Here is a 25,473-nt window from a genome sequence, read left to right as displayed (position 1 = left end):
TCTCTAGATGCTTTTTTTCTCTTGCTGCACTAATTCCAATAGATCTCTTTTAAGACGTGTTGAGAGGAAAGAAAAGAAATGGAATCTTCAGTGGTGCTTTAAGATACGAGCTTAATTCATTGTATGACCACTCTCATAATTCAAAACACAGGTTAGATCATCTTTGGAAACAAAAATGACATTAATAGATTGCATATTTGTCCCCAAAACAACAAAAACTGATAGAATCTATTTTTAATTTTAAAAAATAGCACTCCATTTCAATAGCTGATTTAGAAAGTTTTACCATTAATTTTGGTCGGCAGAAATAACCCCCCCCCACACACACACACACACACACACATTTCAGTGTCAAATTTTATTTTCCGCATTCCCTTATGGTTTTAGGCATGTGACATGAATAAGATACATAGTTTGGTGTTGGACTGTAATCAATACGAATAAAACGATATCAAAGGGAGTGTGGGGGGGTCAAATCTGAACAAGGTTGAAACACTGCTGCTTCCTGCTGTACTGAGTTGTCATTGTGTCCAAAAAGAACTGTAGCACTCACCTTTTGCGCAGTGACCACAATTCTCTCTGAATATGTTATTAGCTGCAAGTGCATCATGAATATTCATGATCTTTTTAATTAGGCGGCTTTTTGCAGGCAAGCCACCTCAAAAAGTTACCACCTCATCACGCACAGATGTGTCTGTCCGTGTTTGTGTGTTTGCACGTGTGTGCGCTTGCTTGCTAGATCTATTTCTCTGTCCGTCTACCCATCTATCCGTCTCAGCCTGTCCATCCATCTGTTACGCTGCACACAAGAAAAAGGCAAAAAAAAAGTCTTGACTTTTTCTAACAAAGAGATATGTGTGAAGCATAGTTAAGCAGTTTTCTGAAATAGCTCAGAGCAAGTGAGGATAAGGAGATTTTTCCAAAGTAAGTCAGCAAATTACGGTACAAATAACGAAATGTGAATCTTGCGGAGTTTCTTGCAAACTATGTTCCAAGTACATTTTTAAATGTTGATTAAGTGGCATTTCATTGCCAAACAAAAAAAAAAAAAAAAGAAAGAAAACACTTCTATATTCTTTCAAATGCAAAATGGTAAAAAGAGATGCATTCATCCTCAGCGGTAGAATAATAACTCACTTATTATAATATCCTACAAATAATTAAAGCCTTTTAATTGATGAGTAGCTCATAGAGCTATTTTGTAAATTACTCCCCCCAATAAATTTTTTATCCAGAGCCTATAAAATGACGTACTGTATATAATTTTGTCTGTCACAAAAGCTCCATAAATGTCCCGTTGCTATAAACATTTGAATAAGTGTATCCTTAGTAACTCGAGCAGTAGCTTGTCTAGACTAGCGATCACAATTTGAACCAGCGTTACTTTGTGGCCTCACTTCACATATTTTATTCACCACCAAGTCGTCTTATAAAAAGTCACTTTTCCAAACAGTGTGGGTCACTTATGGAAGTGACTGTCGCTGATCTAATAGCTTCCCTCACATGTACAGTCATAAACATGTCAGTCACTTGACACATAAAGTGATGATATCTTGGCTCTTCGAAATACTGCTGGATTATCATTCCCACTTTGGTAAGTGTCGCAATGTGATTTAAGGCGGCATTGTGACCTTCTGAAGAACACAAACCCTTTCCTCGCTGTTGTTCCTCTCTGTCTCTGTCAATATCGTGTTGTAAGGTAAACAATTCAACACGATGGCGCTCCAAATAACAAAACTACGTATTTTTAAATTAAGGATACATAGTACGTTTGATGGAGAATACATGAATCATAATATTTTGGGATATAACAACCTTGACAGTAAGGTCATAATATGTTTTAATATTTATAATATATATATCTATAATCCAAATCTAATAAATATTAGATTATCGTGCTTTAATTACACTGACAACAGTGCATGATACTTCACTTTTGATTCTGCACGACTTTGTCTCTAACGCGGTTTGGTCATGGACCTCAAAGACCGTACAAAGCGTAAACCTTAGCACTAACCATCTGTTTTAATCAGGTCTCAGTTTCTCCATCAGGGGTCTGTGGCTTGGCATAAAATGGCTGCCCTCAGGCACTTCTGGCAAGTTGTTGCTAAACTGTGGCACCATTTGGGATGTCTCCAATGTGGCAGATCTATCCATCACCTTACCATTTATCACACTGCAGTGCTGGCAAACTAATCCATCAGAGCCTTACTGTCTGAAGCCACTGGGTCCTGCATGTGGTAAATAAAGAGGAAACAGTAGGATCCCTCAGTAAGAGGAGATGCAAATAGGTGGCCAAGGCAAGAAACAAAGGGTAAAAAACAAATGATGATGGTGATGAATAATAGTGCTAAAAAAAGTGAGAGAGGGGAAATGCTCAGAAAGAAATAGAAGAAACAGTTGGTGTATTCTAACTGGAAGCAAAGGAGGAATAAATTACATCTACATAAAACAGGCCATCGTATGACAGAGAACACAATCACCATAGATGCCCCCAAACAATTTTTCAACAGCGCCGTGCCCACTCGACATCTTTGCTGCTTGGGTCTCAATTAGATCACAGTGCATGACCGAACAGGACAACAATGTTGACCGTTTTAGATGATTCAGGCAAACTTAGGGTATCACTTGTCATCATCAAGGAAATCTATTCCACTACGGCTGCTATTTATTTTTTTTGCTTTAGCTTCAATAATGACAACCTCAGTTCATATTTGCATTAATTTGTTACAATATCAGGGTAATAGGATGACTTTGTGTTGTATAGGACAATAATACTTTATTAGAAGTGATCAAAACTGGCGTCCCATTAGGAAAACCCCAGTTCATCAGGTGTTGGATATTCAAACAATAATGTTTAATATGTGTAATAAAACAACAACAATGTTTTTTTCGGGTCACAAGCTGAGTTTATTTATTGATTTAAAATGTATTTGGATGACAATTATTGCAATTAATCGATGCATTGTTGCTAACACTTCACATTCCTAGGTGGCCCAACCTCCGCAACCTCTGAACTGTGAGGCGGACATTCTAACCAGTGCACGGACGTGCTAACCAGTGCATGGACATTCTAACCAGTGCTAACCGTGCTGTCCCCAGGTCAATAGTTGCTAAGCGCTAACTGAGTTCAAGTGCCTCTCGATAATAATGAAAACCGTTGCCAAAGGTCACCTTGAAGTTGTCTTTCTTTCGAGATCATCCTTTTGGATGAATGAAAAGACAGAGAAGGTAGAGACTAGGAAAAAGTCCTTAGTAAGCTTTGCCTGCTGAGAAAAGCTTTACCCCACCATCAATCCTCTGTCTGTGTCTGGCTCCCTCGCCTCGTTAGCTAATTGAATAAATGAAAGATTGTTCTCTGCTCCTCGGGCATTGTGTGTCCCTTTGGCTTCCATTTTATTTCTCACTATGCTCTCTCTGGCTTCCATGGCCTCTTTTATATGTCAGGCTCGCATAAAAATAACATTACTGTAATGATACTAAAATAATGTCTGTCCTTGCTGATCTATGCTCTGTGTGAGTGCGCGTGTGCATGCGTGCGTGTGTGTAGGTGTGTGAGAGGGTGGGATGGAATGCTCCAAATGATACATGAGGAGGAGGAGAGGACCAGGAGTGTGGAATTCAAAGTTAAAAAGAGATTGAATTTCACTGTATTTTAGTTCATTTCCCTTGCTGCTCCTTGCCAACTTTCATAATTTATGATTTAGCTTTATTTGATGTTTTGTCCACCATTTTTATCCTTTTTGTTCTCTATCACTCTCATACTCAGGCACAGGCAAAAAGACAAGCAAATAATACTCATGAGTTCCCACAATAGACAAAATGCCACCACGTTCAGATTTCGGTGCTGACTGCTGAATACTTAAGCTTGTTAAATCCTTCTGGACAATCCTCAGGTTCCACCTTCACCCAAGTGCCAGTTTTCGATGTGTTATAAAAGTTGTCCTAAAATTGTGGCAGAAGTGATATTGCCACATTATTTGTAGCCTCCCTCAAACTTGCACTTTACTTCTTGTGTTTGACTGCATTTACATAGCATTGCAATGCCCCCTACAGGAGAAAGAAGAGCAATCTCATTTTCACTGCTTTGTGTATGAATTTGTTCATGTGTGGTATTGCAACGTGACGATGCTTAACCTTGAAATGGAGATGTTTTCTAAGCAAAGATTTCCTGAAAATTATGCGAGCCAGGTTATAACTAGCAACTAGTTTTCATTTGTTGCAGACCGTTTGCAGCTACATAGTTTGGCTGCAATTTCAAATGTCGACTGCGCCACAACGGCATAGGTGTTTTTACGGCCCATCAAAAATGCTCCGTTATAAGTCTATCACATGATCTTTCACGACAAAAATTAGGCATATAATATAATATAATATAATATAATATAATATAATATAATATAATATATAATTGCACCCCAGTAATCAATCCTTCAAGAATACATTTGAAATACTCGTACACTGTGACTCACCTGTGAAACTGCTGCAGTAATTGAGGGCGTTTTAACACAAGACGGAATTTATGAGGAGAGATTAGACCTAATTTATCTCCGTGCTTTTACGCTCCCAAGAAGCATCTTTTCAAAATAAACCTACATGCATTTGCCTTCATCAAAGGGGTAAATTTAAGACCTTCAAAAGAGTCTTCTTGAAATAAAAATGATTATCTAAACACATGCCGTGCCTGCTTTTAAATGATGGACTTACCTTCAAGTGTGTGCTTAAGATCAGAAAAAGTGGATTTTGGTTTGAGTGTGTGTGCAATATCCTGTATAACCTTCTCTCCCGCCTTCTTTCTCGTGTGTGGACACTATGCAGTATATCGAGTATCAGGGGAAAGTGGAATGTGTGTGACTATGCTTTGATAGCATGTCATAGAGAATTAGCCTCTACGTGGCATCTGGCTGGCACACACCGCAGCCTGCCCTCTGCCCACCACACTGCATATGTGCCCAAGATTAGAATTAATAACCAGCACTGCCAATCATGCTTAAATCACAATAAGTCCACATTTAGGGGGCGCTGGGAGGTCACAGGCATCTGGGCCTCTCGATAGCCAATCTGGAGCAACTAATAAGGCAAGTTTGCAGACGTGTGTGTGCGTGCGTGCATGTGTGCACGCACATACTTTACTCATTTCATTCCTGGTGGTGGCAGCTGCTCTGGTGGACCACTGAGACTTAACAGAGTTTACGTCGGAAAGAAAAAAAAGCAGGACATCACACCAACTGCCGAGGCAGGCAATCACAATAGATTAGTGAGTGTATTTGTATACACAGAAGTCAGTATACCTTAGTGAATTTACATCCATAATTTCATAAGGATGCTTTGACAACACATATATATATATATATATATATATACACGTATATCGTATACCATTGAAACAAATGCTGAGATTACTTATGTTAGGATTATTTATTTGAATCAGACTCTGTAGTTAGGATGCATGGTTATTAGCAAGTGAAAGGGTTATGAGTTCCTGGATTTTTGAAAAAGAAAAAAGCTTGCAACCACAACACTCTAATTATAAAATTAAACTACATTTGGATTTTGTTCATGTAATAATAATAATGATAGTGTTGGCTTTGAGCGGTGGGAAATGAAGGGTAAAACATACTGAGTGATGTGAAAATGTCCCCTGTAATTACCAAAATACTTGTGCATCCCCTGTCTCCTTTTCCACCCCCAGTAACAAAAGCTGTGGCTGTATTGCAGTAGCCATGTTCTCCTTCTTTAATATGCAGACACATCCTGTAATTGCAATCAAAAGAACAAAACAACGTATGTCAGCCCCCCGGAGACTGGCAGCAGCGTGTCCTACAGGCTCCGCAAATGAAGATTGATGCTTGACAAATGAACACTAGATTGCCTACGTAAATACGATTTCTGTAAATTCAGGCAATAACAATTTAGGATTCACAGCATCCATTAAAGATGAGAATGGGGGTAGTAGTGCAAAAGAGAGTTGTGGAAAGAACAAAGAAAAGAAAGCAATCTTGTAATACTCAGTAGATGGCACTAGATGGAAGCAAAGTCCCTTTGATAATTTCCATTAAGGTACAGAGGAACAAATTGTGTGATGCAGCAGCTTTCAGATGTAGGCATAACATTAAATCAGTTCATTTACAACTCTATGAAGTCCATTGCATTTATGAATAATAAGATCGAATATTGATTTGTTTTTCTGTCAAGTCTGATGCTCCGATGTTGGCTTAACAGAAAATTTCCAAACAAAGGTGTGAGGTGCCAAATGTAAATGCATTCATCAATACTGAGCAACAACATCTCAGTTAAAAATAGATCTCTGTGATGTGACGTTTGGTAAGGAAGGAAGCAGAAGCTACTTAGAGAGATACATACGCAGTCAATCACAGCTAATTACTTCCTGTGGCACTCGTTGAACTATAACATTGCAAAGTTGTCTCGTCTTGTTGGCTGTGTTTGAGGTTTAAGTGCTAGAGCAGGGGGTGTCCAAAGTTTTTTCAATGAGGCCCACATACATAAAGATAATTATGAGAAATTAGGTATAAAGAGTTTTAAAGTGTGAAAAATTAATGAAAAGTGGTCAAATAATGGTATATTATTGAATATAATTAAAGACAACACTGCATCCATCCCAACTTCCCATAAATGGATCTTTATTGATTTATTCATAAAAAGCTTTGGTAGCTCATTCTCAAAACAACAGTCTCAGATTTCGTCTAAGATTTACAATGCAGAGAAAAAAAGGGAAAATGGGCCGGGGAAATTTCAAGCTTCAGTTAAGAGCATCACACCTATTAATGTTTGTTTACATATTGTCATTTAACTTTCATCTTCGCAGACAACATTGGGACATGGTGGCATGCTTCTTTTTCTCATTATCCTCTTTGATTGCGCAGTTGAGAATCCCAGTCTTATCAATCGAGACTAATTGGTCGGAGCCAACGGAAAATTCGATGTATTAACAGTACCCAGGGGGGAGACGAGGAGGGTCTTATATCTTTCTGTTCTGACACGGATGTGATCAGAGGTGACTTGTTGGCATTGTCTTCTGGGTCTTAGCTGGAGTACGCTCAAGTAGTCTACAATTTATCATCGAATCATTCACTTTATTAAGTACACCCACAAAATGCCAGCCCAGAGTGAGGCAAAGAAAACAAATCTACCTGTGTGGCAGAAGTGTATTATATTCAATTGAATGTCGGTTGAAGAGGCTTTGCAATGGGGGGAAAATAAATCAAATCCAATGCTAGCATTCAATACGTAATATATGTAAAATATTGTCATAGCCTGGTTGCACTCCAAGCATTAAATGCCTGAGAGAGAGACAGAGAGAGAAAATACATACTCCTTACTGCTGCCAGCAGGTCATTAACTATGGAAATGTCAAACTTTATGTCTAAAGTCGGGTTTAATTAAAGCGAGCGAGGGAGGGATGGATGGAGGGACGGACTGCCAATCTTCAAATCCAGATTTTAAAAAAAATCTGTTTAGCTGTGTACAAGACAACTGAAGTATTTTATGTACACGTTTTTATGTTGTATAACTATCAATGGAAGTCAATTTAATTGAACCAATTATTAATGACTTTTATAATTTATGAAATACATTCATTTGATTGTTTAATATGTAATTTATGGACCTACAGTATAACACTTTGATTTGCCTTGTGTGTGAATTGTGAACGCTTAAGTGATGCTTTCTTTGGCATGATAACAACACTTAGTTTTCTTCTTTAGATTCATTTAAGAACTTCCATAACCAGCATTATGAACACAATGCCTGTTCAAAATTGTTAATTAGATTAGGGAGTGTGACAGTGCGTAGTTTTGGAACACCGTCCCAGATCACTAATGCACAAATAAACCTTTGCAGTTGCCCACATTTATAATATTGTTCCAAAAATAGCACCGTAGAAGTGTCTTTCCTCTGCACTTTGTTTAATCTCATCAAACAGCAGGCACAAAATAAATACATAAAAATTAAACAATCCTACTCCTTTTATAGCTATCCTTTGAAATGAACCCTGGGTCGAGGATTGTCGGAAGTCCAACGGGATTGATTGAAGGGTCACCATGTAGGGAAACACATGGCATGGGTTAGTGCGTATCAAATCACAATTCATCTTCCTAGTTAATCATAGTTACTAAAGAAAAGTCTTGCTGAAAGAGTTCATCATGCCCCAAACCTGCAAACATCAAGGACTTAAATACTACATTTAAACTGCTGCAGTGCTTTATTTTTTGTAACCTTTTGGCAATATATTAAGTGTCCAAATGGTAATGTGGTTTCATTTCCAACTATATGTATTTATAGATCTGTTATGCATTATTGAAGGCTCATTTTCACATCTTTTTTTGGACCCCAAGCTTAAACTTGGCAATTATTTCTGTTACACTTTTTCACATCAGCTTCTCATCTTCACTCCCTCTTTCTCACCTCTCTGTGAGAGTGTTCCCTATTTCACAGTCTGCAGAACGACTTGAGCTCCAATCTCCTTTCAAGAATGGAATACTGCGTTCTCACAAGCTGCTTCACTTCTCACCTTTGGCTTATATCTTTCCCTGCTTGAATTTCCTATTACCACTTTTATAAATCTTCAGTAATGCCTATAAACACATATTTATTGCAGGAAAAATGAAAAGGGGAACTGCTTTGATTGAAAAAGTTGGGGCTTTCTTTGTGGTTCAAAAAAAAAAAAGAAAAAAAAGGGTTTGTTAGGGTAACAGAAAACCCCTCCAAACAGAAAATGTCATTCAAAAGCAAGGTGGAAGCAATCGCTATCGCTGTTATATATGTGGCATGCGGCGGCATGATCAGCACCATGGACAGCTCATCTCTCCTGCCCCTCCCGTTCCGTCGGCAGCATTTACACTGATTGGCCGCACCTATAGCTCATTTCCACACCTGTTCCCAGCTTGTTAGCCACCCTATATAAACCCTGAAGACCCAGCATTCTGTTTCACTTCCTTCTTTTGTCTTTCCATGTTGCTAGCCGTTATGCTATTTTGTCTGTTGCTCCACGTTGCCATCCTGTATGCTACCTGTTGTCCAGCTTTACCCTTTCCCCCAATTTGATAAAGTCCGTGCTGCACATGGTCGCCTTGCCTTCACCCGGGACACACGTTCCACTCTGAAAACATTTCTGGTTTCGAAAAAGGTTAAGTCGTGCATGATGTGTTTGCTCATTGAAAGCAGTGCTTTTATGTGTGCATTGGAAAGTTCATTTCGTTGGTCAGAATTTATTTTCATATTTGAAAATAAAGATGCATATTTTCCTTCAATTGTGAAACAACAGAGGCATCAGGACTTTTCAAATTGTCACCCGCTTGAAGCTGCTTGTTGCTATGTTACATTCTGAGTCACTGCCAAATCACTGACCTTGCTGTAATCCACCAGATTACCAAAAGAACAAGCGTCTGTACAACATCACTTTGCAGAAATTAATATTTTAGAAAGATACCAGGAATTAGATTATATGGAATCAAATCGTTCAAATGCACGTTTGCAACGTTTTGGTCTTGCAGCAAAACGGTGTACTGCAGTAGCTGCAACTGCCGCCGCCGATTCTGGCAGACAGTGTGCAAGTAAAACTGAGCAGACAAAAGGTCATGCTGGCTGTATAGATCTAATTTCATATTTATGCCTCAGGATTCATGTGCTTCTGCACCATAAACCAAAAGAACTTTATCGCAAAAATGCAAAGATCGGCACATACTTGGACACACTTCGTTTTTTGTTTTTTTTGTTTATTTTTTTACTTATGAGGCTGTTTTTTCTTGTCACAAGAAAATGTGATTATTATGTAATTCATCAAACTGTTTTATTTTGCCTGTGTTACAAAAAAACTGGATCCCTATATAGTTTGCTAAAGAAAAATGTGTTTTCCAGAAAATATTGTCACAAAATGAAAATCCTCTTATGTCTAAGGAAGGGAAGGTGGATGAGGTTGCCATGGCAATCTTTAGCTGGAAAACTGCTGCACCAAGCCTTCAGGTGAACTTTAGCTGGAGAAGATGCATAGGTGGAATCCCCTGAGAGTCAAAGCAGAGGCAGTAAATGTGCAGTGTTGTCTGTTGACACAAAACTCAATTTCATATACTGGTACATGATTATTTCCTGTATCTTTATTATTTAAATAAATAAATATAAATATATAAATCAGTAAATATATCTAACTTGTAAATTAATCGGGGGCCACTCAATAAGTAATCTGCGGAAACAATTTGACATCAACAAAGCAGATTAACTTCAAATCTCAGCACTGGAATTGATATCAAATTCTTACCAATTATTCAGCCTTCTAATGTTTTGTTATAAATTCATCTTGGAGCACTCCTACTCATATTGCTGCATTAGGACATCACACACGTCTGAAGCAGACATTACTGTGAACAAACTATTGGGAATGCATGACCCAGATGGTAATTTATCAATGTAATATGACCTTGGCAAAAATCATTTCAATATGACTTTGATCCATATGCCATCTACTGTCTTAGATAACATTGTTTGACAGCAACAGACTCACAAGGTGGAAATCAATTTCCACTGTACAGTACAGCCAATATTCTTTTCTCACTTATGTTGTGCTAGGAAAAAAAAAATGGTCTTAATATGTGACAGAGTTATGTTGGTAAGTCAATCAGCAAAATATATTTATGATTGTAGTATTGTCATGACTTGGTGTTGACGCTTAAGTTATTCAGAATTTAAAAGTTATCAACATTTTCATGTTACTACCAACGCAGTATTTAGTATCAGTGCCTTTGTTTGTACGCAAAAGCCCAACTGTCTGTGGAGTGCAGCCTTTCTATAGACTCAATTCACTTTACATTAATTAGATTCCCAAATATTTGTGCTGTGACTAAGAAAAGTCCAGAGCTTCCTTGGGTACATAATTCTGTGTCTGGAGAATCAACTTGGCCAAGGTGAGCGGAAAAGTTTCCGGAAAAAAAAAAAGAAATCACTGCAATGCATACACACCATGACTTCTAATGAGAAGAGAAAGTGCTGACTCATGTCCTCACTCTCCCTAATTCTTCTCACTAAGAAATTTCCTCTTCTAATCTGTAGCATGAAATGACATTTGCAATTGACTTTTTAACCCTCTGTGAATATTAGAAGCCTTCTTTTTCCATCCATTTCCATGCATTGAAGTTTTTCTATACAACTTGACCGCTTTAGGGTCACACATTTCAAATTCAGAATCATTTAACTATGAATCAAACCAAAGGGACACGGTGCTGCCCTTAAATAAGTTGGCAGCAAATGTTGTAACTGGGCTTCAGCATTACATGGCTGGAATGGCAATTCCCTTTCCAAGCCAATTACATTGCAATAGTGATAGTGGAATGGTGGGAATGTGGACCTACACGTCTTCAATCAGCCACTTTAAATAGCTGGGAGCTCAGGCCCATCCATCACCTTGGAATCTCATTTCCACATGTCCAATGCAAATGAACAGGGATTGCAATCAAATGGCTTTTGTTTTTGTCAATAGTGGCAGTGAGACAAGAACAATGTGATCTCGTCTGTGTCTGTGCTAAATAAATCGAGGACATGTTCCGAGGGGCTTTGTTCACTTATACGCCACTTGGAACATTTGTTTATGTGTTGGCTATTTGGTTGATTAGCTGTTGTTGTTCGCTACTGATAATAAAAAGGTGGAGTCTATCATTCCATTTGAATTTTTGGGCTGTAAATGTTGAAAGACTGAACATAAGACTATTTTTGAAATGTTGATTGGTAATATTTCATTTTCTAAATGTCTTTTTTTCAGGTTATTTTTGCAAAGTATATGAATTGTCCTCGTCGTGGTACATTCACCTGGTTTCCGTTTCCTCTCAGTGATGGTGTGAATGGCGATTGAGCTGCAAACAGTTCAGGATGCAGTTTGGTTTTTGCTTGGAGTCAGCTGGGGGGGCTCTTTCTCCCCATGCCCCTGAACAGGATGAGCTGTGTTGAAAATGGATGGATCAATGAATAGAAGTGCTGCCATATACAGGAATGTGTCACTAGGGTTATACATCTTCATCTTGACATCTTGGTGCAGTGACTGAAAGTCTCAGCGTTTATGCATCACTTTAGAATTGCTATTTCTGTTGTTGTTCCCCCCCCCCCCCCCCCCCCCACACACACACACATCACTTGCATTGACCTGTGCAAAGTGACATTTAAAAATACCTCAGCCTCATATGAATTCAAACTTGGGTGTTTTACTGAACATGACAGTTATTGAATAAAAATATGCATGCGTGTGTGTGGCAGATGAGAAGGTTGATGCATTGGTATGCACTGGTTGGTCCATATTCAAATTTGAGGCGTCTTTCCAGCTAATAAATATTTGTGGTATGATTTTGTCTGATAGCTCTCTAGCCAAATTCAACCTTTTTGGTGTACAGATGCATGAATCATTTCTCTTTAGATATCCTTAAATTTTTTGGGATTGGGCTATTTGCCAGCTCAATTTCCCTAAACGTTTTATAGCAGACATTTTTTCTAATATAAAACAAATTTTATTTTGCGTTCCCGCTGAGATTTGGGGAGGACATCTTTAAATGATACTTCCTAATTATTACAGTTACATTTTTAATCCATGTAAGATTGTGATCAAAGTTGCTTGTATTAGTTCTTTATATTGAATTATGTCCCACAATGTTTTGGCAGAGGTTTATCTTTGTAATTTTCTAATGGTAGTTACAAAGATTGCATCCGTTCATGCAAAACAGTCATGTGGGGCACAACATCCTCTGGTCATAAGGCTGTGGATATGTAAAAAAATTAAAAAATATATTCCACCCACACAGCAGCTGCAGGCCAACATGACTCTCTTCCAGTATTTTGGAGGCTTCATCTTGCTTGTTCCTGTAGTTACATAGTTGACTGGCATTTTACCTCTACTTTTTTCCATCCCATTAATTGTTCCACTACGGTAACAAGAACAATTGTGATATATTCCTTTCAAAAGAAATATGAGCTTCATCGAATATTCTCTAAAGAATACAGTGAAATTGATTGAGAAATACAAACACACGAAACAGATAAAGAAATGTTTTATCTAAAGTCATTTTATTGGTTTCTACATACAATTTTGGATATAATCGCAATATCATATTGTGAGGAGTCAAAAATAATAATTTATGATATATATTTATAAAATTACACAGATTTACAGTACTGTTGTTTTTTTATGATAATATTATGACTAGCATATCACATTTGTCTTGATTTTACTCATCAATGAAAATCACACAAGGTTAAGCGGTTATACAGAATGGACATATTCATACAACGTGTCGTTTCTTGCTTATTTGTTGGCAGGCATTGAAATAAACCACCAGCAGAAGAAAAACTTTTGCAGAACGTGAGGTTTCTTTCACAAACCTCACACAATACAGCAAATACTTTTTGTTACAAGGTTCTTTTTGTGTAGTTCAGTTTTTATATAAGAAGGTTTGATTCCATCTAACACTGCTCTTGAACAATTTTGGCACTTTTGCTGAGTGGAGTTTGTTCCTCTCCTTGCGCAACTTAAAATACATCATTTATATTTCCAGCTCTGTTGCATCAGCAAAACATCGGAATTTAGCCAGATGGTCATCTTCAATACAGTGACTACCATACTTGTGACTAATACAGCAAATACTTTTTGTTACAAGGTTCTTTTTGTGTAGTTCAGTTTTTATATAAGAAGGTTTGATTCCATCTAACACTGCTCTTGAACAATTTTGGCACTTTTGCTGAGTGGAGTTTGTTCCTCTCCTTGCGCAACTTAAAATACATCATTTATATTTCCAGCTCTGTTGCATCAGCAAAACATCGGAATTTAGCCAGATGGTCATCTTCAATACAGTGACTACCATACATTGTCCTTGTGACTAATATAGCACCATTACTTTTAACATTTTCCACCAATGTTTGGTTTTGTATTTTTTTTTTTTTTTTATCAGAAAGGTATTTCTAAACACTTAGGAATGCATGTTCTGCATGAACTAAGAAGATGTTTCTGGATGTACACTTTTGTGCTACCACTTTGTGGTTAAAAGTGAAAGTGTCTTTTATGGTACATTACAGCAGATAATATTTTATTAAAATATTGACGTTCATCCCCAAATAATCAAGAATAGTTCATTGCAAACAATCTATTCATCTAATTTCTGCAGCCAATAAAGGATTAAATTTACATCCAAATTTATGTTGTGCCGCTTTACGCAAAACAAGCATTTTAAAATACTGCGTAAATAAAAATGATCACAGATTTGATGGATTGATCATTTTGTGCTCAATTTTGGGATATGCTAAATGTTTTTAAGGAGTGAGGAAGGATCCAACAAAGAACTCTTTTGATTTCGTTGTGGATCCATGACATGCACGGTGCATATTTTTTCAACATGTTATTTACAGCAGTCTCAAATCATTTTTAGGGGTAATAACTGGCGTGCTATGAATAAAGTTGAACTCTTTTGTGTAGAGCCAAACAATTTCTCTCTCGTTTATCCTCACTTGGCTTCCATCTGACTTTGGATGTTAGGCGGCATATCTGTCCTATATATATCAAGCCAAGCAGAATCTTGGAATTAATGTAAATCCATCATATAGAAAATATATTTAAATTCAAGACTGTTCTATTTTGGATTTCTCCAACAAGCATCTAGTAAGGTCATGTTCGTCCAGCTTGGCGCCAGTGACTCCTTTAAGTTTGTAAAACCGCCTCGGACTGATATCTCTTCCCATTCATGCATCTATAATACTTAAACCTGTGTTGCCGGGCTGACTGAAACCTCTTTTAATCAGTCAATCACAGGACAATTCTGAACGGGGCATTGAGTCGAGGCCAGCAGAGTACGAGTCAGCTTTGTGAGCCCTAACAATGGATTATACCGATTTTGTAACACTCTGTGCTGTATCAGCAGTATTCACACTGGAAGCAGTTTATTTTATCATTTGTACGGCACTGCGCTCCCCTAGCCAGCTCTCTGTTGTTTTTTTTCTTCACACAGATGTAGGACTGTTTTGCAATGAGCATTTTCATTGCTGTTTCTTTAATTTAGCAAATGTTGATGTGTCACAATAAACAAAAACAAAGTGAAGAAACAGAAGAGAAATGCACAGCAGCAGCCAGTAGGGCAACAATCCTTTCAACCAAATTGATTCGGAACTTTGTGACCATTCAGTTGTGCATTGATCCATGTGTCTTTCCATCCATACATGTGCATCATAACTTTATCTCTCTCTCTCTGGAGTGTGTTGTCAAGCAGCATCTGATGGAGAGGCATGTATGGTCAGGAGCCATCAAAGCTGGAAGACACAAGGGAAACACTGCAATTACTGCATATATGTATGCATGTAATGTGTGGGTCATGAGCTTTTCATGTGTGTGGTCAGCAGAATGCCAAGATTCTTATTCCCGAGGTAAAGATAGAGCCTGATTTATTCAGCCATTAGGAGATGCTTCACCATTAAATATTAACCTCCTACCATCACTCACGGGCGGTCAGTGCATTAAAATCACAGGGTGACCTCGAATAGATACATGAACACGTGATGGTTCAAAGTAGGCAGTGGCATAAATACATTTTAGTGGCCTTAAAATTACAAAGCTTGACATTTTATATTAGTATCAGAATGCTGTGTAAATGCAATTGGAATGTAAATGGAATTAAAGTCCAATTATAGATTAATTGCTAATATTGTTTGATAGAAAAACAGTATGCAAGAGGCTCACCTGTCCCAAAGCTTTACACTCCTGCAGGAGTTGGTGCAGCAGCCAGCAGATATCAGAACTGTTTAGGGGGAAGAAAAAAAATTGGAAATGATCAATGACAGTATTGATGACACTATTATTCATGAGTCAATTACCGACTGCAGAAGTAGTCTCCTAAATGTCAATCATTAGACTATGTATTGAAAAAAATGGCTGCAAATTCAACCTTGCCAAAACCACAGAGTGAAATGTGGAGCTCCAGTTGTTGAGATGAAACACTTTTTTTTTCTGTTGATCCCCTCTTGATTCCTGTCACAGTTGGACAGGCACTGGCAGCAATAATTTCCCCTCCCGGTCTTCCTTTCGTGTCTTTTCCTTTGCTGACAGACAGGCTCATAGATGTGTCAGTCTATGTGTCTATCTGTAAACATCTTATTTTTAAAACTAACTCAGATGTTATTCATTAGAAACAATTGCAGCTGTGTTGTCAGGTTTTTCCATCTAGCAAACAAAACACTCACTGACAGCTTTATCATACAGTATTCAATAATTTGATAATATACTGTATTATTAAATTACTATTTGTCTTTCCAAAGGGGTACATACAAATGTAAAAAAAAAAATCACTGGTTATGTTAATGATGCCAGTTTTTAATGTATTTGGAAATCCAACACCTTTGTTTCCAATGCTAAATTTCACGTGGCAATCTCAGAGAATAAGACTTCAAAAGGTTTTCGATTGCTAATTTCAGAATGTGATGGAAAACGGAAGCTATTTTTAGACTGTCTGTTCAACTCCACCATGTGATGAGCTTTGTGGGCATCACGGGCCACCTTTGTGCATTTTGTCAGCTCAGTGTTCCTCGCCTTGTGTGTGCGAGAGAAACAACAAAATTCATACTATGAACTTGCAGCTTCAAACATCCCTCCTCTGCTCCTCCTAAACTCAATATGGCCTCATTCGCACCGTGACCTGCTTGTACCTCTAGCAGCATCCCAGTGGCCCAGGCTATCAGAGAGAGAGCTTCACACACATACACACACACACACACACACTGAAAGACAAGCCTCTGGGCCGATTCACAGCTGTGTCCTCTGGTTCACTTCACTCACTGTGCATGTCAGCGAGAATGATGGACAAGGGTGGCTGGATGAAAGAAGAGAGCGTGTTTGCAAGTGTACAGATTGTGTGCTTGTTTTTTTTGAGCATCCTGCATTTTTTATTTACTAGAAGAGAACAGACAATGTTGATTTATAATGGTCTCGGTGTATTAACATATTTCTTTTGCAAGGTGTCCCTTTGTTGAAATATAAGGACAAAAAAGGGCATCAAAGCTGAGTGGAGATAAATGACCAGGGAAGCAGCTGTTGGCCTAGTTAGCAGGGCACTACTTAACACAGGACATCTGATTATACACACCAACGCACACACACACAGAGAATTATATGACGAACAAAATCCTCGCTGACAAAGCCGAATGTAAAAAGTTCGCACAAACGGCCAGTTCAACTGGGACATATGAGCAATGTAATAATGGACTGCATGTTGATATTCATATGAGTTTTACCTTTATTTGTATATACCTCTCATCTCACTGTAATCTACCATTTTATTATCCAGCAAGCCCTCAGGTCAATGATGAATAACTACTGCAAAATATTCGCAAACTTAGCTCAGTGGTTAACAAACAAACAAAAAACAAAAAAAGATGCCTCACTTGCAAGTCACATGAGCACTTTAAATGCTGTATTTTGATTATGGTTGGCCTAATTAAAGCTGGTGTCAAGTACACTTACTGCTGGGAAATAAATTCTACTCAAATGAGATGATGAGCAAATAAGAAACAATGTAAAATAAAACTTTTTTTTTCATAAATGGATTACATCTCATATTACAGTGATAAATTTGCATGCCCTATTCCTCCCAGATAGGAAATACATTTGTTGTTAGGCTGAAGTGAACAATTGATTCTCTCCATAGGTGTGAATCTGACCAGGAATGATTGTTTGCCCAACTGATATTTTATGTACCCAGTGGCTAAGTGATCATGCTGCACACTAAGGAACCTATGAATATGCACACAAACATCTGCCACCAGCATTTGGGCTTGCCCTTGCTCAAGGGCACTCCAGTAGTGGTTGGGAAATGACAAACTTCTCCTCGAACCATGTGTGTGTGTGTGCGCGCATGTCAATTCATAATGAATGAAGTGAAAATGTGTTCCCTAGCTCCTGAAACAAGATATTTTTATTCTTCTTTATTTGCTTCCCAAACATAATTTGTAACAAGATTTATTACGGAGGTGATGTTGAATGTACTTGCAAGCTGACTGCTGCTGCTGCTGCTGCTGACAACACTGGGCTATAACTAAGGCTGCCTGCTACTGCAAAATTTGAGACCTGAACGCACTCCAGCAATTTCAGCGACAACATTTTGTCCATTTGCGCACCTCTCGTCTTTCTCTCTGGCCTTCACTCTTCATGTATCATCTCTAATGAAAAATAAAGATGATGTCATCTTCCTGTTTCTCTGCCTGCTTGTTCTGCTATTTGGTCAATCTTTCCAGAGTCTCCTTTCTTGAAGTTTGTTGAACAGTTCTTTGCAATTTAGGTGCAACATCTCCCAATTTAGAATGTTTCTCCAAGAAGAAAAGTAGAGCAAGAGTAGAGTTATGAAAATCATACTGCATGGCCATGTGTATGCTGGTCCTGTGGAATGACCTCATAATTATGGAAATCATCCATTGTTTCAAAAGTGCTAACAATGCTAAACTTGCAATGGTCACGTCTGCTCGCGTCTGTGCCTTCTGCATAAGCTGCTGTTGGTGATTAGATTACTGTATGGAGGACAAAGTGTAATGAGTCTGAGCTCACCGTTTAAAACAAGAAACCGAATTTATGTGCAATGTACAACACAGGCTACGATTATAATCTGAAATAAAGACAACTTCAAACATTGCCTAATGCTAAATATACCACCGCACACATTCTCCTCACAGATGCCAAACACCTCACACATCTTTGCAATGTGTGAATGTTAAATGAAACACATCTCCTGTTAAAGAAAACCAGATAGTGTACAGTTTAGAGAATCCATCCTGGCGCCATTAAGCAGATGGATGACAACAAAAAGGCCCTTTTTCATTTTGTAATCATCTGACAAATTGGGAAAGGTAAGTGCTACAAATCCTCTTATTCATGTTCTGGATTTTTAGAACCGCAATGATGTAATGATATAGGCCGTGTTTTCCAAGAGATTGAAACAAAATACTCCAAGCATGTTTAACTCACTCAGTGCCATTAGAGACATCAAAGATATTAACTGGGTTGGCAGTGAATTACCGTATTTTCCGGACTATGAGGCGCACTTCAAAACCTAGAATTTTCTCAAAAAGCCGACAGTCCGCCTTATAGTCCGGTGCGCCTTATATATGGACCAAATAGGTCCAAAATGGGATAGGGGGGAACGAAATTTCGGTTTCTTTGTGTGTCTTTGGCATGTGGAGAAATTGACAATAAAGCTGACTTTGACTTTGACTTTGACTTTGACTTTGAAATTCCTAAATTTAAACTGGCCTGAAGCATTGTGTCATGAAATCAATCATAAGTGGCCCGCTGAAAACTATGAATCAAAAAGACTATGGATCATTATTTTATGATTATAAAATAATTTGTTGCGTCTGAAGTTAAAATAAAAAAGATAAAATGGAGAATGATTTGATTTGGATTAAAAGTCTGACATGATGCATTAATGGTGCGCCTTATAGTCCAGTGCGCCTTATAGTGCAGAAAATATGGTACTTAAATGCCCCCTGAAATATGTTACGCCAGTGGACTCAAGATGAGGGAGTGATCAAAAAAGGAGGGGGGAGTATGCCCATACAACCCCAGGAAAACATAACTTGTGAGAAAGTCTCACAAGAAACTACAAATACAGGAAAGTTCATGGAGCGGTACAAGAAAATGAATTGATTAAGTAGTGTGGCCGCCAGACCAAAGTGGATCACAAGTTGTGTGTGAAGCTTTTAAGTCACCTTTAAAAAGAGAAGCTGTGATCTGGCAACCAGAACAGTCTGACAGAAAAGTAAATGAGAAACTGCACCTCAGTAATGGACCCCTGGCCCGTGCCACCGTGTGTGAAACCTGTGAATTGATGAGACCAAATAAAATTTCCATTTCCTCTCATTGATATATCGCCAAATCACAACACAGAAGTTGTCTCAAAGTACTTTACACATGGAGCAGGTCCAGAACCGCATTCCTCCTTCATCAATAGAACCCAATTGAACATCACATAAGTAAACTCGAGGCAACAGATGCAAGGATAAACTCAGCCTATTGAAGAAACCTCAAGAACATCTAAATTTTTATGAGGGTCTATTTTCTACTGGGCCCTAATCAAAATAATACATAAATAAAATTCAAATACAAATTTGAAGTGGCAGCATTCAAGCTTCATTTGCAGGTTGTGTGAAGCAGAGAAAAATAGATCATCCCTAAATTTTGTAGTTATATTTATAAACAATGTGGCAGTCTCTGCCTGTCGATTCCCCCCACAGCACCAGGAGATAAGGACGGTTCAAAAATACAATATGAATTTGAATACAAATGAATATTACCCTGTGCCTACCGTTGTACAGACTCTGGTGTTGAGGGGACATCTCCTCTCCAGCAGCCCTCCTGTGAACCATGTCTCGTTTCGGGGAGCCTCCGCTATTCCCTCCCTTGCTGTATTCCAGCCCAGGACTAATTTTATAGTGATGATGGTGTCGTATAGATTCTGGACTGCCCACGATCACTCTACCTTTTCTTAGATGCTCAGGTGTGCCAAGTATTGCTTTTTTTGCATCAGGACTCCCACAGCTTGCCCCCATAGTGCTATCTGAGCGGTGTCTTTGACTCAACTCTGGACTGGACTTGGCCATGCCCTTTTCGCACCCTGGTAATACGTGCCCTAAAATTAATAACTGCTTCTGGGCAAGTAGGTCAGAGCTACAGGCCTTGCGGTGGGAGTCGCATGGTTGCCTTTTGGGGGACCTGTGCTTTTCCGGGCTGCGTCTTCCAAAGTCTTGAGGGTCCAGGTTGGTGAGGGATCCCCCTCGTGGGCGGCATGGCTGGGGAAATGTGTGGTAATCTGGAGTGGAGCTATGCCTCCTGCCTGTGGAATCGCACATGACCCCCAGTCTGTCAGGGGGTTCCAGGGATCTGGGGCTAGCACTGGGACCCGATGGTGAGGGTTTATGCTGGAAGTTATCGGCGTTGTCTGTGCTTCCTGTACTGGAATTGCTGCTTCCATCACCAACATCACGTAGTAGACCCGATGCAGGTAGCCCGCCCCCCAGCTGTGAAAGGCTGCTCTGACTGTCAATGGAGGTCCTGCAACCAGACCCCTCTTGCCCGACGGCAGCAGCCCTCTCCTCCTCCAGCATGAGGCACACCTCCTTCAGCTCCCAATTATCTCGCATCACGTCATTCTGCCGCTGCTCCAACTCCTTCAGCTTCTGCAGGTAGATGGCCACTTCCTTTCTCATCAGACCGCTGCTGTAGCGACCCAGGCGCTGCCACTCTCGTGTCACTCGTTTCCCTTTCTGACGGTCATCGTCCAGAAAGCAGCACAAGTCTCGAAGCTCTTGGTTATCTTCCTGCAATTTCTGGTTCACATCCTGGTTTTGAGACACAGATACAAAGGAGGGAAGCTCACACACAGAGATCAGAACCAGTGAGGGATGACATGCACATGTCAGGGTAACCAGATTAATAGACACGTGCTGTCATAAATTTGTTCTGTGTGTTGGACAGGACACTTCGAGAACGGCAGTCACCAGACACTGTCTAATCAGCACGTGCTGTCACCAAAAGCATGGTCCGAGGTCACAGGTCACAAGCAGCTGTCAATCATTACTGGCAACAAAGGCAATCCTTTGACAACATCCACTATTTGTTTAGTATACACTGTTGTTAACAATACGATTGTATGTTGACATCGCTGTGCTAGTGAAAGATATTCAACATGACTGAAATGGCTTTGCATCTCATGGGGACTTAGCCCCCTTACCACCCATCCATTACACATAGTGACACCCCTAGAATCATTATTTATTAATAGCAGACAGGTTGGGAGTATATTTCTGAAAACATACTGTATATACTTCATAATTTCATTCTGGGTAGATATAGTGTGTGTACATGGAAAATAGTAGTCCATGGGGGGAGGAGGGGGGGTGCTTACCTGACAAATAATATATTCCAAAGTATAGCCTCTGTCCCTCCACAATCAACTGTCATTATTTTACTTGAAATGTATGTACTTCAAAGTATTGTTTTTTTTTTTAGCTTACTCACCCCCATCCCATCTCACCTTCAAACTCCGTATCTCATTAAGGTGTTGCTGGAGCCTTCTGTTCACTTCCCGCATCAGGTTCCCGTGTTCCACGATGACGCCTCTCCTCTCAGCCTCGGTCTTCCGCAACCATCTCACCAGCTCGTCTTTGCCCCACAGGAGCAGCTCCTCGTCAGGTACCTTGGCGATGTCATCCGCGTGACCGTCTGCCCTTTTGGACGTCTGCGTTTTGTGCGCTGTGCTTTTTTCCATCCTTTACAACTCCAATGAGGACCCAAAAGTATTGTCCAAAGAATTCCAGGGAAAAAGGCTACACTCTTACCAGCCAGCCCTTCTTTATTTATCTGAATAGCTGTCATTTAGGTTGCTCCGTCAATCACATCGTGCTCTTCTGATAGTATCAGCATAGCGCCGTCTGCCTGACACCTTGTCTCTGTCCAGGGTGCTGAAGGCCGCCATGCACCCACCAACCGCTGCTCCGTTGCGCAGAGAAGGAGAGCGAGCACCCGCGGGGAGGCTGCAGGTGCAAAGAGAGCGAGGATGAACCGGTGTGTTCATGCTGGAAAGTCTGCCTGCGTTCCTGGGATTGGCTGCCTCGCCTTGCGCGCCACCTGCTGGTATTTATGTTACAGTACAACCAATGTAAATTATTCCCAATCGTGGAGCGTTTATACCGAAATTAAGTTCGAGGTGCGCGCATTAAGACAATTTAGCGCACGAGTAGAACAAGTTAGGGTGCACTAAAAGAACGACAGTGTTTTATAGTAACTTTTTCCACAACTACATTTTAGGACAGCTGTGTTAGAATGCATTCCAATGGCACTGTATATTGTGCAGGAAAATATTAAGTAACATTATAAAACAATAATGGCCAAATTGCTGGTCATATTGGAGAGTCTCCATTAATGATGTCATTTGACTTCGTGTAAAAAAATTAAAATAATTAACCAACATATACATTTCAGTGTAATTTAGTGATGAAGTTTCAGTGATTCACTCCAAAACCAGGTGGCAGGAGTTCCAAAAGGTTTTTCGATGCGGGACATGATAAAAGACGAGTCGATCTGCTTCGACTGGTTCACGCAGTCATCTTAGCATGAAATAAGCCAAATTCCATGACTATTTCAACTTCTTGTATTAGTTTGTCAGTTGGCTTGTTCAAATGTTGTTTGTTGAAGCTCCAGTTTTGCATTGACATTTAAAAAATGTCTATTTTCATCCAATGGCATATACTATGAGATTTTAAATATGGTTAAATATTGTTGTAAAGTGGAAGTGGAGTCAAAAATGTACTTTGCAATAACATGTTCTCTGCAACCCCCATTAGTTCCAAGCAGGTTGTGATTAATATCAAAAGAAAATGAATGTCTTTGTGTTCATTTTTTATGTAAAACATTTTTTGAACTGCAATTCTTAAATTGAATATCTCATAATGATTTGTCAAAACTCAACTTTTGCAATATGCACTGCACAGTATCTCAGCTGTATAAGAGTTGCACATAAGTTATAATAGACAACAATAAAAAGAATTACAAATTAAAAATTATATGTCGTTAACTAATTCCAATACATAATAAGTATGCAGGCATGCAGAAGATGCAGTTCGATTCATGACATTTTTGCATTGGGCTTGCCACACCTACTCACCATTTATGTAGCAATCCTGCACAACTTTGGTCATTCAGTTGTGATGGCTTCACAGAGGATGGCACAGTTTATTTTTCCATTGCTCGCACTTATCTTTATTTTGCTGTGCAAAGCACTGTGCAATGAAGGTATTTGCGGAGCGAAAAAAATATGCCCTGAATACTTTTCGGTCGTTACGCCAAACGAGGTAAGTTGTTGATATTTAACCACTCTCAAATGATATTTTTGTTCTTAAGAAAACTGAATTTCATGTGGTATGGTTGGACGTAAAATGTTTTATGAATTTGTCTACAGGATTTTGAAACACGTCTGTATGTTGAAACGCATTGGATTACCACTCAAATAAAAAGCAAACAATTGTCTGATGTGATGGCTGCGCATTACAGATTGCAAGGTTTTTGCAACAGACAAAAAGCAAAAGGTATGGCTATGAGGGATTGAATTGTTCTTCAAATATTATAAACAGCCATAAAATGACATTATTTTATTTGATTAATTTCAACGCACTTAGATTCCGTGAGAATTACATGGTAAACAAATGCCAAATACTTACATATGATCAGGCCTCTATTTTAAAACCTTGATCATTGCCTTTCAGAGTCAAATGTATTTTGTCTTTTACTGGTTGCTGTGTAATTAATAATACTAATAATACAGAGTTGCATTCATACAGGTTATCCCATCCCTGACGGCTACCCTGTCCTCATCTCAGCCATTAAAGTTGCAGATAAGGTGTATGCAAACATGTCCTGGTTTGTTCCAAATAACACAGAAATAGCTATAACCAGTGACACAAATGTGTGGATACAAACAAGACCGATGGGTTATGTTTACGTCAGGTAAGAAGCAAAGTTATGCTTTCTTTACAGGGTAGTATAGATTGACGTGTTTCCACCATTATATCTTGCTCAGATCATTTGAAGGAGTGCCAAGCTGGGAAACAAGCATTGAAAAAGGAGAGCAGTTGCAAGAACTCGTGACTAAAGCTGGGAAATCATTTGTTGCCAACCACTTCTTTGGGGCTGTTTATAATTCTTCCTTGGAGCTGAAGCAGTACAAGGAAATTTGGATTCCTGCACCATAAAAATCCCCATCTCAATCGCTGCCTATCCTAAATCAAAATTGTTAGCCAACTTCTACAAATTACAATAACTTTGATTGATTTGAATGATTTTTTTTTTTAATGAAATCAACATTTATCTTTAGTGTCATGCTTTAAGATCAAGTGCACATAGCAAAGAACAGATGTGGAAGTTTCATTTGGGCTGTTTTATCGAATCGACAATCAACACGGAAGTTCCATCTATTATCCACCAGACGGCGCAATTTCTTTAGTTATGCAAAACGGTTGCAGACAAGAGCCTGAGCCTCCCCAATGAGTATAAAATGACCAGAGGAAAAGCTGTGCACTTGATGCTGCGTCACAGAGACTAAAAGTCTTTCAGGGACTAAGCTGAAAATTGTTTCTGAAATGTATTTTAAACAAATTGAAATGTACACATTTCTGTAATAGCTGCTTTTTGGTTATGAAAATGGAAATGAAATAAATTCTACAAACCCTTTAAGCTACACCATGTAACATTGTTTTGTACATCCTAAAATAAATAAGATGAAATAAACTTTGTAGTCCAAGCAGACATTCGAAAACTTAACGGTTAGCTTGGATACAGAATTGAATGCCACAATATATGTTTCTGCAGCACCATGATATATTTAATAGCATTTGCCCATTAATACAGAAAACATTAAAAACATCCAAAACAAACTAGTCATATTAAGATACTTGTGGATAGTT

The 25,473-nt window shown here is 38.9% G+C and overlaps 1 protein-coding gene and 1 non-coding gene across 3 annotated transcripts; one reads left to right on the top strand and one right to left on the bottom strand.

The window, feature by feature from the left end:
* Positions 1–13,628: 13,628 nt before the first annotated feature.
* Positions 13,629–22,545, bottom strand: LOC125978859 (coiled-coil domain-containing protein 85A-like). 2 transcript variants are annotated; one of them, XR_007485144.2, is made up of 4 exons: positions 22,050–22,545; positions 20,311–21,354; positions 15,713–15,770; positions 13,629–15,285 (listed from the first exon to the last, which is right to left on the bottom strand). XR_007485144.2 is itself a non-coding variant. In XM_049736701.2 (4 exons), exons 1-4 carry the CDS (start codon positions 22,281–22,283, stop codon positions 15,270–15,272), a joined length of 1,341 nt encoding a protein of 446 aa, XP_049592658.1. In that variant the 5' UTR covers positions 22,284–22,543; the 3' UTR covers positions 13,629–15,269. The 2 variants fall into 2 exon arrangements, 1 of the variants encoding a protein (XP_049592658.1); XM_049736701.2 differs by having other exon boundaries at positions 20,322–21,354; positions 22,050–22,543.
* LOC125978861 (uncharacterized) lies at positions 22,092–25,247 on the top strand. Its single transcript, XR_011087895.1, has 5 exons — positions 22,092–22,207; positions 22,473–23,865; positions 23,973–24,099; positions 24,352–24,517; positions 24,591–25,247. It is a non-coding gene; the product is annotated as an uncharacterized protein (transcript).
* Positions 25,248–25,473: the final 226 nt, after the last annotated feature.

The sequence above is a fragment of the Syngnathus scovelli genome, chromosome 12, assembly GCF_024217435.2.
Source record: "Syngnathus scovelli strain Florida chromosome 12, RoL_Ssco_1.2, whole genome shotgun sequence".
Taxonomy (NCBI): Eukaryota; Metazoa; Chordata; class Actinopteri; order Syngnathiformes; family Syngnathidae; genus Syngnathus; species Syngnathus scovelli.
Note: the sequence above shows the minus strand (reverse complement) of the source record. Positions and strands in the feature narration are given on the sequence as shown.

Bases quoted from the DNA above. Each gene is read 5' to 3' on its own strand.
- LOC125978859 (XM_049736701.2), bottom strand. From the start codon at position 22,283: ATGGAAAAAAGCACAGCGCACAAAACGCAGACGTCCAAAAGGGCAGAC. The intron at 21,355-22,049 runs GTGAGATGGGAT...TCTCAAAACCAG, and splicing joins ATGAGATACGGAGTTTGAAG to GATGTGAACCAGAAATTGCA. The intron at 15,771-20,321 runs GTAGGCACAGGG...CCCCCTAAACAG, and splicing joins ACACCAGAGTCTGTACAACG to TTCTGATATCTGCTGGCTGC.